General features: G+C 40.1%; 1 protein-coding gene across 4 annotated transcripts; it reads right to left on the bottom strand.

Moving 5' to 3' along the window:
- Positions 1-729: 729 nt before the first annotated feature.
- On the bottom strand, positions 730-13812 carry LOC111966601 (forkhead box protein P1-B). 4 transcript variants are annotated; one of them, XM_023991393.2, is made up of 15 exons: positions 13608-13812; positions 9780-9884; positions 9465-9554; positions 9203-9326; positions 8867-9008; positions 8662-8769; positions 8440-8527; positions 8243-8326; positions 7852-8071; positions 7661-7719; positions 7466-7567; positions 7181-7308; positions 6748-6805; positions 1717-1799; positions 730-1609 (listed from the first exon to the last, which is right to left on the bottom strand). In XM_023991393.2, the coding sequence occupies exons 1-15, from the start codon at positions 13752-13754 to the stop codon at positions 1453-1455; spliced, it is 1695 nt and encodes a 564-aa protein (XP_023847161.1). In that variant the 5' UTR covers positions 13755-13812; the 3' UTR covers positions 730-1452. The 4 variants fall into 4 exon arrangements, with proteins under 4 accessions (XP_023847161.1, XP_023847160.1, XP_023847157.1 ...); XM_023991392.2 differs by having other exon boundaries at positions 1717-1796; positions 9203-9329; positions 13608-13808; XM_023991389.2 differs by having other exon boundaries at positions 9203-9329; positions 13608-13802.
- Positions 13813-16041: the final 2229 nt, after the last annotated feature.

The raw sequence follows: 16041 nt of genomic DNA, 5'->3' as shown, positions 1-16041 counted from the left end.
TCAGTTATTAAAAATGTTTGATAAGATTACCACATGCCCATGCAACCTAATAATATAACCTATGCGCCTATATAATATTTGCAGATCATATTCCATTCCTTTCACGTATGCATATTTATGGTAAGATACTTATTCTTAACTAAAAATCAAATTGACTTTCCCTGAAACAAAACTTCACAAAGGATAACAAGAAAATTATTTATTGTCCACAAAGGGACAGAACCATCCAATCCTTGTAAAGCTGCTGGATCCTCCTGTGTGGATGAAGCGCAGCTTGGATCGCAGTGCTCTGTAAACGTGCAGGACAGGACACACCCCCATCTGGATCCAAGCCATAGCCAACCAGACAGCTCAAAAAGTTTTGGCAGGATGAGTTTTTGTCAATTGTAAGTATATTTTATCACTCTGACGACCTCAGTCTATTCAGTCAGATAGGCTATCACGGTATGAGCCTATATAGATGCCACTATAGGTTACTTACTCATCTCTATGCAGTGTGCACACATCCTTGCTGGTTGATGATGATGATGATGTGGTCTGAACTGAATGAAGGGAGTATATTTACAGTAGAACCTTCTCCTGCCAAACAACGTCTTCTTCCTGCCATCCATTAGATATCCACATTATATTGACCACTGAAGTATGGCCATTACCACACTGTTAAAACAAACTGAGGTCATAACTCAAAACCTGCTCATAAACACAATAATAAATGCTTCAAACCAGACATTCGCCACACACTTTTTATACGGAATGTATTAGAGACAGCGTTTAGTGCACAACTATGGGAATGTATGATACAACACTAAATTAAGTCCAAAAAGCCATGTTTGGGATAGTGGGGGAAAAAAATATGATTAGTAGGCTACATAAATAATATGCCAACAGATCAGTTACACATAAATCATATTTTTGGCAGTGTACAGCTCCCTTTTAAAAGTAACCAATTCTCAAGGATATCATGTCAAACAAAACAGCTTATTACAATCTGGTGGTTGTCTGGTACTCTCATGTCAAAATTAATTAGAGGGAGAAAACAAAGATTAATCTTCATGAAGTGCTGTCCATAAATATTGCCAATGCTTTGGTTATTGATATACACATTCTTGAAAGAATTTTTTTAAATATCTCTGCATCACTGAGCGAGCTCCCCATAGGGCTCCCCACAGCCTCACAATAAGCCGATAGGGATGCATTATTTGAGGACAAGGGGTGTTACAAAGCTTCCGCCATCAGCTCTTGTCTTCAACGTGAGCTCCGGTGGATAAAACCCAGTACAACAGTGAGGACAAAATATCCTCAATAAATAAAATACTAATTTATTTCCTCAACAGAAAATGTGTGTTTTTCCACTTGATATGAAGCAGTTCTATATTAATTTGGTATATCTCATAGTTGTCCAATGTGGGAGTCTTGCAGTGGAGAGTGACAGGTTTGAAAACAGTCCCTCTTTCACTGCGAAGGCACATGAGCCAGCTGCAGGTTGGGTCTCTCTGGGCTACCGCCGTCTTGGTCCACATCTGAGCTGTGCTCATCAGAGCTCTCAGTCTCTGAACAGTCATGGGGCACATTCTCATATGCCTCCTCGTCCATTAGCTCTTCTTTTACGCTGAGAAGAAAAGTAATGATAAGGAAGAAATGTACTTATAATGAATTATGAAACTAAGAACCATTTCTCCTCTATCAAATCTAGTTTTGAATGGTGATAGAACTCACAGAGGGTGCATTGGGTACTGCTCTTCACTGCTGTCACTGTAGGATCCATTCCCATACCAGAGAGCTGCATTCATCTCCTCCTGCTGGAACAGAGAACATAAAGGGAGCTCCTATAGAGGCTGGGTTGAATGGAGGTATACTACTCTCTAGCCTTTTAGCCTGAAAAGACACGCCATAGGTTTATCCAGGGCCAGTGCCAGAACGAATAAGTTGGACGGGCATTTGATTTCCATAGGCGGGGCACCTTTAAAAAATATATATATTTACGGGACCTCCTATGTGTGCACGCGCTTGCAAATAATCTTTTTCATGGGTGTTAAAGACCATAGGCAGCTCGTGAGTTTCAAGTTTGGGGAAGCTAACAATTTATCATACTATTTCTACCGATCTGCATGCTAGTTATCATTATTTGTGTATGCGGTATGCGCATTTTCATGAAACAGTTTAATTTCMATAATAACGTTTTCGTTTCTCAAAATCATTGTCATGTGATTAATCATAAAAATCATTATTAAAATGATAAAAATCTAAAAGTTAAAATTCAACTAATGCAAGAACACCAGCCTCTGCCATATGGACACATTGATACACCGTGGTCCATTGGCGGCTAAAGAAATTAGTGCATCTAGCCTATAGGCCAATGCAGTAGTAGGGCTACAATTTCCATTGTCAACCAAGTAAAATACATAGACCTAAAGCCGACAAATAAAAACATCCTGATGAATGCGATTGAAAGAACTTGAATTTTAATCTCTACTCCACCTGTATGCCTCCCTTTCTATTTAATTAGCCTATTCCGGGCCCTCAGTGTTTCCCGTACCAGTGAGCACCTTACAGACAGCAGTTATTTTTTTAAATGACGTTTCCACTGAATATATGGGGTCACCAGATCATGATATATTTGCTCTTTCACACCGTGGCTTGATGATTATCGAGGCCAGGAGAGTGTTGGAATTATTTTTCAAATACTGTGAGGAACTACTATCATTTTCAATGGCTGTAGGCTTCGTTGCCTTACTGTGTGAGGTATAAAAAAAAAATGACTGAGAAGCTCAGTTTATTATTAGTAGTGGATGTGGTGAGTTAACTTCTTATGGCTGGGGGCAGTATTGAGTAGCTTGGATAAATAAGGTGCCCAGAGTAAACTTCCTGCTACTCAGTCCCAGAAGCTAAGATATGCATATTATTAGTAGATTTGGATAGAAAACACTCTGAAGTTTCTAAAACTGTTTGAATGATGTCTATGAGTATAACAGAACTCATATGGCAGGCAAAAACCTGAGAAAAAATCCAACCAGGAAGTGGGAAATCTGAGGTTTGTAGGTTTGCCTATCCAATATACAGTGTCTATGGGGTCATATTGCACTTCCTAAGGCTTCCACTAGATGTCAACAGTCTTTTAAGAACCTTGTTTGATGCTTTTAACTGTGAAGGAGGGGGGAATGGGAGCTGATTGAGTCAGGGGTCTGGCAGAGTGCCACGAGCTCACTCAGGTGCGCCCCCGTGAGAGTTAGCTGTGTTCCATCACATTTCTACAGACAAAGGAATTCTCCGGTTGAAAACATTATTGAAGATTTTATGTTAAAAACATCCTAAAGATTGATTCTATACATCGTTGACATGTTTCTACGAACTGTAATGACATTTATTTGACTTTTCGTCTGGCCTGCGCGTCATCAATTTGGATTTTGGAACTAAAACGCGCAAACAAAAAGGAGGTATTTGGACATAAATTATGGACGTTATCGAACAAAAACAAACATTTATTGTGGAACTGGGATTCCTGGGAGTGCATTCTGATGGAGATCATCAAAGGTAAGTGAATATCTATAATGCTATTCTGACTTCTGTTGACTCCACAACATGGCGCATATCTGTATGGCTTGTTTTGGTCTCTGAGCGCTGTACTCAGATTATTGCATGGTGTGCTTTTTCCGTAAGTTTAAAAAAAAATCTGACAGCGGTTGCATTAAGGAGAAGTTTATCTAAAGTTCCATGTATAATACTTGTATCTTTATCAATGTTTATTATGAGTATTTCTGTAAATTGATGTGGCTCTCTGCAAAATCACCAAGATGTTTGGAGGCAAAACATTACTGAACATAACGCGCCAATGTAAACTAAGATTTTTGGAATATAATATGAACTTTATCGAACAAAACATACATGTATTGTGTAACATGAAGTCCTATGAGTGTCATCTGATGAAGATCATCAATGGTTAGTGATTCATTTTATCTCCATTTCTGCTTTTTGTGACTCCTCTCTTTGCTGGAAAAAAGGCTGTGTTTCTGTGACTAGGTACTGACCTAACAATCGTTTGGTGGCTTTCGTCGTAAAGCCTTTTGAAATCGGACACTGTGGCTGGATTAACATCAAGTTTATCTTTAAAATGGTGTAAATACTTGCATGTTTGAGGAATTTTAATTAATGAGATTTCTGTTTGAATTTGGCGCCCTGCACTTTCACTGGCTGTTGTCAAGTCGATCCCGTTAACGGGATCTCAGCCGTAAGAAGTTTTAAGACAATCAGAAATCAAATGGGCACTTTCCTACATTTGCACACAGCAGGCCAAGTAGGCCTACTTCTAGCGTGCTCAGGCGCACGCTCCCTCAACGTTATCAGGACAGAGAAACCAGACATGCTCATTGCTCACATGGAACATTCCAAATAAAAGACAATGAAAAGGTTTACAAAACTCGTAAATTATGGTTATGAAATAAACCAAAACTTGTGTTGCAGAGTTCACATTCTGCTAACAACGTTTCCACTCAGAATGAGAATAGAAAAAGACAAATTATTACATGCATTAACAGAAATGTATGTAACCAAATGACAGGGATTACCGGTATATTCACAAGGCCTACTGGTGACATGCAGTTGAAGTCGGAAGTTACACCTTATCCAAATACATTTAAACTCAGTTTTTCACAATTCCTGACATTTAATCCTAGTAAAAATTCCCTGTCTTAGGTCAGTTWGGATCACCACTTTATTTTAAGAATGTGAAATGTCAGAATAAGAGTCGAGAGAATTAATTATTTCAGCTTTTATTTCTTTCATCACATTCCCAGTGGGTCAGAAGTTTACACACACTCAATTAGTATTTGGTAGCATTGCCTTTAAAATTGTTGAACTTGGGTCAAACATTTCGGGTAGCCTTCCACAAGCTTCCTACAATAAGTTGGGTTAATTTTGGCCCATTCCTCCCGACAGAGCTGGTGAAACTGAGTCAGGTTAGTAGGCCTCCTTGCTCGCACACGCTTTTTCAGTTCTGCCCACACATTTTCTATGGGATTGAGGTCAGGGCTTTGTGATGGCCACTCCAATACCTTGACTTTGTTGTACTTAAGCCGTTTTGCCACAACTTTGGAATTATGCTTGGGGTCATTGTCCATTTGGAAGACCCATTTGCGACCAAGCTTTAACTTCCTGACTGAGGTCTTGAGATGTTGCTTCAATATATCCACATAATTTTCCTGCCTCATGATGCCATCTATTTTGTGAAATGCACCAGACTCTCCAGCAGCAAAGCACCCCCACAACATGATGCTGCCACCCCCGTGCTTCACGGTTGGGATGGTGTTCTTCAGCTTGCAAGCCTCCCCCTTTTTCCTCCAAACATAACGATGGTCATTATGGCCAAACAGCTCTATTTTTGTTTCATCAGACCAGAGGACATTTCTCCGAAAAGTACGATCTTTGTCCCTATGTGCAGTTGCAAACCGTAGTCTGGCTTTTTTATGGCAGCCTTTCAGGTTATGTCGACATAAGACTTGTTTTACTGTGGATATTGATACTTTTGTACGTGTTTCCTCCAGCATCTTCACAAGGTCCTTTGCTGTTGTTCTGGGATTGATTTGCACTTTTCGCATCAAAGTACGTTCATCTCTAGGAGACAGAACGCGTCTCCTTCCTGAGCGGTATGGCGGCTGCGTGGTCCCATGGTGTTTATACTTACATAATATTGTTTGTACAGATGAACGTGGTACCTTCAGGCATTTGGAAAATGCTCCCAATGATGAACCAGACTTGTGAAGGTCTACAATTTTTTTTCTGAGGTCTTGAATGATTTCTTTTGATTTTCCCATGATGTCAAGCAAAGAGGCACTGAGTTTCAAGGTAGGCCTTGAAATACATCCACAGGTACACCTCCAATTGACTCAAATTATGTCAATTAGCCTATCAGAAGCCATGACATAATTTTCTGGAATTTTCCAAGCTGTTTAAAGGTACAGTCAACTTAGTGTATGTAAACTTCTGACCCACTGGAATTGTGATACAGTGAATTATAAAGTGAAATAATCTGTCTGTAAACAATTGTTGGAAAAATTACTTGTGTCATGCATAAAGTAGATGTCCTAACCAACTTGCCAAAACTATAGTTTGTTAACAAGAAATTTGTGGAGCGGTTGAAAAACTAGTTTTAAATGACTCCAACCTAAGTGTATGTAAACTTCCGACTTCAACTGTATATAGTTACAAAAAAATATATTGGGGATTGGAAATGATGCAGACAATTACATTGATGGAAGCTACAATCTATCTGCAATATTAAAGCTGATCAATATTAAAAGGTAATCACAGCTGCTCTTGAAAGCCTGACACAGAATATCATTGGGATTATTCTGGACAGAGTTTGGGGCGAGAGTGAACCCTCGTGTCACCTCTRCCTTTCTGCTGAAACTCTCACRGGAGAAAGCATCCGAGCAAGCGAAACAGCACTCCTCTGTCTTACTATATGTAGACCATCTATCTGATGCTGTCTGGACAGAAATAGTATGACATGCCATATTGTTTTTGTCCAGGCAGCATCAGATACACGGTCTACACATACTGAGACAGAGAGGAACTGTTTCACTCGGATGCTTACCCGAGATGAATGAGTCTTTCTGTCGGCGTGCTTCTCGGCCCAATAAATTATCAAGATTTCAATATTTTATTTGGACGGGAAAGGAGMWACAGTATGTGGCCAGGCCCCCTAACGCCGGTCCTGGGTTTAGCACTCAAAGTAGTCAAAAGAGCATTTACCTTAGGAGTAAGGAAAGCTGAGCTGTGACCATGGTCAGTGTTCTCCCTCTTGAGAGACCTGCAGTTACAAATAAACACATGTTCATCTATTCAACACACACTGGGAAATATAGGGACCAAGATATCCTCACAAGACACTTTTATTTTAGTTACTAGTGCTGAGCGAATAACCGAAATATCAGTTATTTTCAATTTTTTAAATAACTGATTGACCGATGTCGATTCAATTATATGAATTCCATTTAGTTCGGGTTTTTCTGTGAGCTCAATGTGCACATTGCTCTACAGTTTCTCTAGAGATAAATCAGATCATGCCCAAACTTAGTTACATGGTTTGTATTAGTATAATACCAACAAAAATACAGGTTTAACATGTTGAGAAACAGAGACATACATGGAGCTATACTGGAGATACCGAGCATGTTAAACGTACCCTTCACCAGAAGGCTTCTGGGGCCTTCTCCTCTGGAACTCCATCTCATCAACTGTCCACACAGCTCCTTTTACATTCTCCACTCGCACAAAACACTTGTGGAGGCTGAGGTTGTGTCTCACTGCATTCTGCAGAGTCAGAAAGAAGAACATACATATTCCATACAAGTTGATCTAATACCATGTAACATTCCTAAAAAACTTAATGAATATGGCATGGCAACTAAACATAGGACAAGGGTATTCATATACATGTAAATTACCCTTTAAATAGACAACGAAATACCTTCCATGTTGCGGCGTTGCGTCTAAAATAGGCAAATGTTCGTGTGAACCAATTGTAGATTTCATTTAGTGTCAGCTGCTTATAGGGCGATTCAAATATTGCCTGGAAAAATGCAAACATTCAATTAGCAAACAATAGCTAACATTTAGTCATCGGAGGATAAACCAGGGTGAAATAAAATAAAAGATTCCTTACCTGTCTTATTAGGGCTGCATATGTAAATGGCGGTCTAGCTTCTTTATTCTGAACAATATCTGTTAAGGAATTAACAAAATGTGTTTTATTAAAATCAATGATTGAAGCCATTCAAGTAGATAAACTACCACAGGCATCAAAATATGTACCCTACTACCCTCATTAGGTTCAGCATCACACTGCTAACTCACCTTGATTCATGGTCTTGCTGTATTTCATGGTCTTGCTGTCTGAGTACCATCTCCTTCCAGGGCTCACAGTGAGCAGGGTGTGGGGAGGGAGGATAGAGGAGGTGGTTGGGGGTGGTGTCAGGGGTGTAGAAGGAGCAGTGGCACTTTGAGACAAGCTCATGGAAGGAAGCACCTTGGGAAACGTCACCTGGGAGAAGGAGACATTGGGCACAAGATTCCCCTAGCAAATAAAAAGTAAAGATTCATTTAAAACGCAATACAGAGAACACAGCTGTAGGGAATGCAAACTTGAAGGGTGATTATTTTACCATTGTGGCTAATACTCGTCTTACTCTGTTAGTAACATGATTTGAATTTAAGACATGCCCACTTTAATACTCCAGAGACTTACCGTTGGGGTTGCTGGTTTGGACTTTTGCTCAGAGGATTTGAGGTGAGACATCATGGCTTGCAGACGCTCTTTGTCTTTTTTCAACTTCATTGAGGAGAAGATAAAACAACAAAGATGTCATGTGAAGTTGATTACAGTGAGAAGGTACTGTACAATGAACGGGCTTTATTTAAGCAAATGTCTTGTCTACTGTGTACCTGCAGTTCTAGCTGCTGAACAACCTGCATCTGCACTCGACACTGTGCTGTACTCTTGTCATCCAGTGTATGTTCACTGTTCAGATGCCTGGGAGAAAAACACATTCTATTATAAAACAAGAAAACACTGAAGAAGCCACTAGAACCCAGTGTTGCTATTACAGTAAGAGAGATTGAACTTAATTTGTCTCTCAGAGATTGAATAGATGAGGAGAAACTCACTTGAGAAAAACTTGAAAGTCTCCAAAGACAGCCTCACAGCCAGACCATTTGCACATGCCGTGTCCATAGAGCGGGTGAGTGTTTTGTGTGTGATTATCCACAGGCCCACTGCAGAGAGACACACATATATATCATCAATGTAACACTTCAGGAAGAGGTTGGACAGATGAGAATGAATAAACACTGTTCCGAAATGACTAATCACCTGTCTTTCTTCTTTAGGATCTGTGATGAATGATTCCCATTGGTGGTAGACTGCTGACTGTGGAGCAAGTTCTTCTGAAGAGTGGCTGGATTCTCACCACCAGAGAGCAGGCTGGTGCCATTCTCACACCCTTTCATTAAACCTAGGAGAAATACACAAGTACATATATTAACTCAGCCAAATAACTATAATATTCTTGCCCAACAACAACCAAAACAAATGTAGCTGCCTTGTAGCCATGGAGGAGGACAGCAACAACAAACTAAGCATGGGGCAGATACTTGATGGGGGAAGGTATGTTAGATTAGGGTTGGGGCTGGGGGGGTAGACACTTACCCTGAGCTGCAGAGGGGCTCATGGAGGGCAGGACAGACAGGAGACCCTGTCTCTGGAGGCTAAGGAGGTGCTGCTGTTGGACCTGCAGGAGCTGCTGCTGGATGGCCATGTGCTGAGCAGCTAGCTGCTGTAGGGGAGTGGGGAAGAGGTACACGAGGCCTCAGCAATACTATAATAATACATTGATTTTATATAGCGCTTTGGAACATTTAGATGACAGCAAAATACAGACTTATGACAAAAAATAAGTACGTCGGCCTACCTCTTGGCCTGACTTCTCAGCATGCTTCTGCTGTAGGAGCTGGGCATTGAACTGGTCCTGCTGTTTCTGGCAGAGATCCTGTATGTGTTGCTGTAGATTTTTTTAAATAGAAAAAACCCCACCTTGAGTTAATGGAAGGTCATGAGGAAATACAGTGGTCACGTTCAAGCCATCAGCATCTCACTGGAAGATCCACATGAAAAATAGGTGACGTACAGAGAAATGAACAAAAATTCCTGCTAATATTACAATTTTGAAACAGAACACAATAAAGCATTTACATGTAGATTTGTGTGGCGAATATGATGTAATTACCTGGTGTAACATGAGTGCTTTCTGCTGCTGGAGCAGGGCCTGGATCTGCTGTGGATTGAGTACCTGCTGCTGCTTCAGTGTCATCATAGAAACTGAGACTGGAACCTGACAACACACAAATACACATGAGCACAGATTAGACATAGCCATGCCTGAAAATAACAGAAAAACGAAATGCCAACAACACCATTGAAGTGTTTTTTTAACATTTTAAAACCAAAACATATGAATAACCTTTGCTAGGCATCCAGCAATTACCCCTCCCTCTCTGCCTAACACCCACAGCTCTGGGGATGTTTACAGTAAACATAATAATTAAAGCCAAATAAATACACTGAACAAAAATATAAATGCAAAGTGTAAAGTGTTGGTCCAATGCGTCATGAGCTGAAATAAAAAAATCCCAGAAATGTTCCATACGCACAAAAATATTATTTCTCTCAAATTTGGTGCACAAATGTGTTTACATCCCTGTTAGTGAGCATTTCTCCTTTGCCAAGATAATCCATCCACCTGACAGGTGTGGCATATCAAGAAGCTGATTAAAACAGCATGATCATTACACATTGGGTGGGCCTATGCCCTCCCAGGCCCACCCATGGCTGCACCCCTGCCCAGTCATGTGAAATCCATAGATTTAAGGCCCAATTTGTTTATTTCAATTGACTGATTTCTGTATATGAAATGTAACTCAGTAAAATCTTTGAAATTGTTGCATGTTGCGTTTACATTTTTGTTTAGTATAGATAAAAAATGAATACAAAGCCAGGGATGCATGGCAAGTTTTGCAAAAACAGAACTGCATTGCATTTTAGAGCCTCGTCACACTTACAATACTTTTGTAAAAATATCGTCGGATACACATATTATTCAAATGTAAACTTGCGTACTTGCAGGAACTTGGGGGTTCCTGGGGCCCAGAGTTTTTCCTGATCTGATAGTAGGCTAATCTAACCAACTCTGGACCCTAGTTGTAGTGTATGACATAAATCAGCTAGAAAAAAAGAAAAAAAACATTCATAAACTGTTTTAAACGGGCTATGATGGAACCAGATTTATTAAGTCATATGGTTTAAAAATTTGACAAAGATTTGACAAAAACGAACAGGGCTGAGCTCACTGTATGGCTGGTTGCATCGTGTAAATACTCATATAGCATGTCATCACTATTGTATTGATTGATTCATTCCAGTCAATCATTTTGGATTAAAAAGACCTACACTACATAACCAAAAGTATGTGGACACCTGCTCGTCGAACATCTCATTCCAAAATCATGGGCACTCGGAGGTCCTGTTCTGTGAGCTTGTGTGGCCTACCACTTTGCGACTGGGCCGTTGTTGCTCCTAGACGTTTCCACTTCACAATAACAGCACTTAAAGGTGACATCCTATGAAAGTTGAAAGTCACTGAGCTCTTCAGTAAGGCCATTCTACTGCCAATGCTGGTCTATGGAGATTGCATAGCTGTGTACTCGATTTTATACACCTGTCAGCAACGGGTGTGGCTGAAATAGCCGAATCCACTATTTTGAAGGGATGTCCATATACTTTTGTATATATAGTGTAGGTAGCCTTGCCACCCGAAGTGTGAATATAAAATCACTTTCTCAGAACACAAATAAATGGGCCTATTTTAGGCTATAAAAACATGACATTACATTTCCCCTGGCCAAGCCCAGATGGGATCAGAGCGCATAGGCTTCTCTGGCTACCTGCAGCTGTGGTTGTTGTCAGTAGAATGTAGTTGGTCAGACTGAAGCACAAACTAATTGTGCACGTTGACAAATCATGAGGCTTTTTATTAAACAAATTTGGTGGCGGGTATGGACTTCCATATAAAACAGCTTGTTGTGGTGAAGTCAGTTATACTCACTTTTCCTGTCACAACTCGCTTTTACCACATTAAATAATTTTCATGATATTGATCAAAATGAAGCCTGGTTTGTTGTAATGTAGGCCTACTGTACTTTTATAATAATATGAGAGGGTTAAATCATTCATTTTTGATATGCTAACGTTACTTGATGAAGACATTTTGTTAGCTTTAGTTACCAGTAACTCTGTGCTTTTGTCTTGAAGCTAAAATGTATTGAGTGTAGCCTACAGACGAGAAAATAAACCCTTTAAATTGTCTGCACATACATGCTTGTGAATTGTTGCAGTGTAATATGGTTTGGTTGCATTATTCAACAGTGTAATATGTTTTAAAAGAAACTTTTGTCAATGTTGAATAGTTTGTGCTTTCTGGCTAGTAGCTACTGTGATATTTACAGTCAATTTGAGCTACGGACCAAGATTGTCATGTGGACAGCCACAACGAAAGGTAAGGCAAGGATGTAATGTGAATTGAAAAGTTGAATTCTCTTTCGCCACCCCGCTCCTTAGAGTCTTCTTCATATCTCCTAGTGGGAATAGGGCCTTAATTAAGGTCTGAACCACAAACAAACAATTCCCACTAAGGCTGGCTCTGTTTGGGATCCAGTAAACAAACTGCTGGAGGATGTCACAGACGCTCTAGGCTAACAATAACAGTGGATTGCCAAGGAGATGGCCCTTTCCCACACGGACTAAACATGCTCTGATGCTCAGTGCTCATCAAGATCCTTATAGACCTATACCCTGGAGCAGATACTGAGGATAAACTCATGGCTTACATGACTTAAAGCAGAAGGTAAAATAATTGCATCAGCTGGACTTAAAGTCTGCAGTACAGAAGAAAAAAAACTTCAGAGAGCCAGATAGTCACTGTATATGGTATGGGAATGGCTCATCTTTTGTATGCACAACATCAGCAAAACCTAATCCTGCACCTAATCCTTGTTTCCATGACGTCAGGGCAGACCAGCCCAAACATCTTTTGTTATTATTATTGTTGATGTGACAGAAACCCACATACCCATGAAGGACAATGTAAACACTGGGCTAGTCCTCAAAGAGAGGTCTGTGCTCTATGACTAATGTTGCCAAAAACAAGTTACATCCCTTTTCTGAAACCCAGAAAATATAATCACTTTTCATATAACAGACCCTTATACTTAATCTCTCCCTGAACTGAGATTTAACAAACCATATGTAACCAAACTCAACTGAGACACACACAAACCATCAATGCACTAATATAAACTACAATGCAGGAATATAAACTACAAGACCAGAGTAAGGAAAATGCTTGGAAGAGGCAATAAAGAGCTAAGGACATTTTCATATGATTTAAGTAAATTACCTTTGATTATACAGTACAATAACATTATAAATATGTTAGGTAGTAGTGACACATGCAAATTCACTTTAACTAACACAGACACAACTACTATCTTGGTCCTTAGTTTACACAGATATGTGATGACCAGTGTTTCACTTTAACGTAGTCCTTTTCACCCAGCAAATTCTACCAATGTATATACCAGTAAACAAACGAGCGTTATCTATCTACATGTAGAAATAGGCTAGTAGACCAAAATACAATAATCAAGCTGACAAACCTGACCAACTCCATTTACAGTGGTCGTCTTTGGCAGTTAGAGACGCAGGGTGGAGAAAGACAGAGCAGTAAGCCGAGCACAACATTACACTGTCTGACAGTCTGACAAAGTGCTTGTGTGCATACACAAAACTAACCAATAACACAGATCTATCCTTCTCCACCAATCACAAAGTGTCTCAGCAGTCTCTGTCTGCAGCACTACAGTTGGCTCAAAGCTCAATGAGAGATATCCTACCTATCATACAAACAAAGAAATATGCTAAATGTGACCATTTGAGAACCCATATGCTTTAGTTGTGGAAAGTAAGCATGTGGCACACTTTATAAAATATGTTTGGTAACCTGGTTTTGCTGCTGGCTGTCAGCCCCAGAACCCTCTGGAGTTAGTGGCTGAGCACTCAGACAATCATCCTTCTCAGCACTGTCCCCATTCTCCGTCTGATTGGCTGGACTGGTGCAGGCTGTCTGTTCTGACCCAGACTCATGCATCTGGACTCACTGAACTGAGAACAGAACAAAAACAAGAGAGCCGCTGTAAACCTCATGTAAATTCACAGTGACTTTCCACAATACTGATTTTAGGCTACATTTATTTTTGGAACAATTACATATGCACATGGGCAATTCCACGATAACGGAATTAAGCTTGAATTCAGATTGCCCATATAACTACATGCACACGGACTACTTTGAACAATTTACACAGAAGTTTCACAAAAACACATTTACTGAACAAACTGTGCAGACGCAAAGTTTGGTAACAGAATTACGTTAAANTAATAATAAATCAAGATCATCCCAGGGGCCGTAAAAAACCTTCTCGCGGGCCGGATGTGGCCCGCGGGCCTTGACTCTGACATATGTGTCCTAGTGGGAATAGGGCCTTAATTAAGGTCTGAACCACAAACAAACAATTCCCACTAAGGCTGGCTCTGTTTGGGATCCAGTAAACAAACTGCTGGAGGATGTCACAGACGCTCTAGGCTAACAATAACAGTGGATTGCCAAGGAGATGGCCCTTTCCCACACGGACTAAACATGCTCTGATGCTCAGTGCTCATCAAGATCCTTATAGACCTATACCCTGGAGCAGATACTGAGGATAAACTCATGGCTTACATGACTTAAAGCAGAAGGTAAAATAATTGCATCAGCTGGACTTAAAGTCTGCAGTACAGAAGAAAAAAAACTTCAGAGAGCCAGATAGTCACTGTATATGGTATGGGAATGGCTCATCTTTTGTATGCACAACATCAGCAAAACCTAATCCTGCACCTAATCCTTGTTTCCATGACGTCAGGGCAGACCAGCCCAAACATCTTTTGTTATTATTATTGTTGATGTGACAGAAACCCACATACCCATGAAGGACAATGTAAACACTGGGCTAGTCCTCAAAGAGAGGTCTGTGCTCTATGACTAATGTTGCCAAAAACAAGTTACATCCCTTTTCTGAAACCCAGAAAATATAATCACTTTTCATATAACAGACCCTTATACTTAATCTCTCCCTGAACTGAGATTTAACAAACCATATGTAACCAAACTCAACTGAGACACACACAAACCATCAATGCACTAATATAAACTACAATGCAGGAATATAAACTACAAGACCAGAGTAAGGAAAATGCTTGGAAGAGGCAATAAAGAGCTAAGGACATTTTCATATGATTTAAGTAAATTACCTTTGATTATACAGTACAATAACATTATAAATATGTTAGGTAGTAGTGACACATGCAAATTCACTTTAACTAACACAGACACAACTACTATCTTGGTCCTTAGTTTACACAGATATGTGATGACCAGTGTTTCACTTTAACGTAGTCCTTTTCACCCAGCAAATTCTACCAATGTATATACCAGTAAACAAACGAGCGTTATCTATCTACATGTAGAAATAGGCTAGTAGACCAAAATACAATAATCAAGCTGACAAACCTGACCAACTCCATTTACAGTGGTCGTCTTTGGCAGTTAGAGACGCAGGGTGGAGAAAGACAGAGCAGTAAGCCGAGCACAACATTACACTGTCTGACAGTCTGACAAAGTGCTTGTGTGCATACACAAAACTAACCAATAACACAGATCTATCCTTCTCCACCAATCACAAAGTGTCTCAGCAGTCTCTGTCTGCAGCACTACAGTTGGCTCAAAGCTCAYTGAGAGATATCCTACCTATCATACAAACAAAGAAATATGCTAAATGTGACCATTTGAGAACCCATATGCTTTAGTTGTGGAAAGTAAGCATGTGGCACACTTTATAAAATATGTTTGGTAACCTGGTTTTGCTGCTGGCTGTCAGCCCCAGAACCCTCTGGAGTTAGTGGCTGAGCACTCAGACAATCATCCTTCTCAGCACTGTCCCCATTCTCCGTCTGATTGGCTGGACTGGTGCAGGCTGTCTGTTCTGACCCAGACTCATGCATCTGGACTCACTGAACTGAGAACAGAACAAAAACAAGAGAGCCGCTGTAAACCTCATGTAAATTCACAGTGACTTTCCACAATACTGATTTTAGGCTACATTTATTTTTGGAACAATTACATATGCACATGGGCAATTCCACGATAACGGAATTAAGCTTGAATTCAGATTGCCCATATAACTACATGCACACGGACTACTTTGAACAATTTACACAGAAGTTTCACAAAAACACATTTACTGAACAAACTGTGCAGACGCAAAGTTTGGTAACAGAATTACGTTAAATTTTTTTTTGTTCAACCACATTCTCCAAAAAAGCTTAAATATCAGCTCTGA

This window comes from Salvelinus sp. IW2-2015, linkage group LG7 (genome assembly GCF_002910315.2).
Source record: "Salvelinus sp. IW2-2015 linkage group LG7, ASM291031v2, whole genome shotgun sequence".
Lineage (NCBI taxonomy): Eukaryota > Metazoa > Chordata > Actinopteri > Salmoniformes > Salmonidae > Salvelinus > Salvelinus sp. IW2-2015.
Note: the sequence above shows the minus strand (reverse complement) of the source record. Positions and strands in the feature narration are given on the sequence as shown.

Excerpts from the sequence above, each read along its gene's own strand:
- LOC111966601 (XM_023991389.2), bottom strand. The coding sequence starts at position 13,754 with ATGCATGAGTCTGGGTCAGAACAGACAGCCTGCACCAGTCCAGCCAAT. Across the intron at positions 8,770-8,866 it reads ATCCTAAAGAAGAAAGACAG|TGGGCCTGTGGATAATCACA; the intron begins GTGATTAGTCAT and ends GTCTCTCTGCAG. Across the intron at positions 1,800-6,747 it reads CAGCTTTCCTTACTCCTAAG|CAGGAGGAGATGAATGCAGC; the intron begins GTAAATGCTCTT and ends TCTCTGTTCCAG.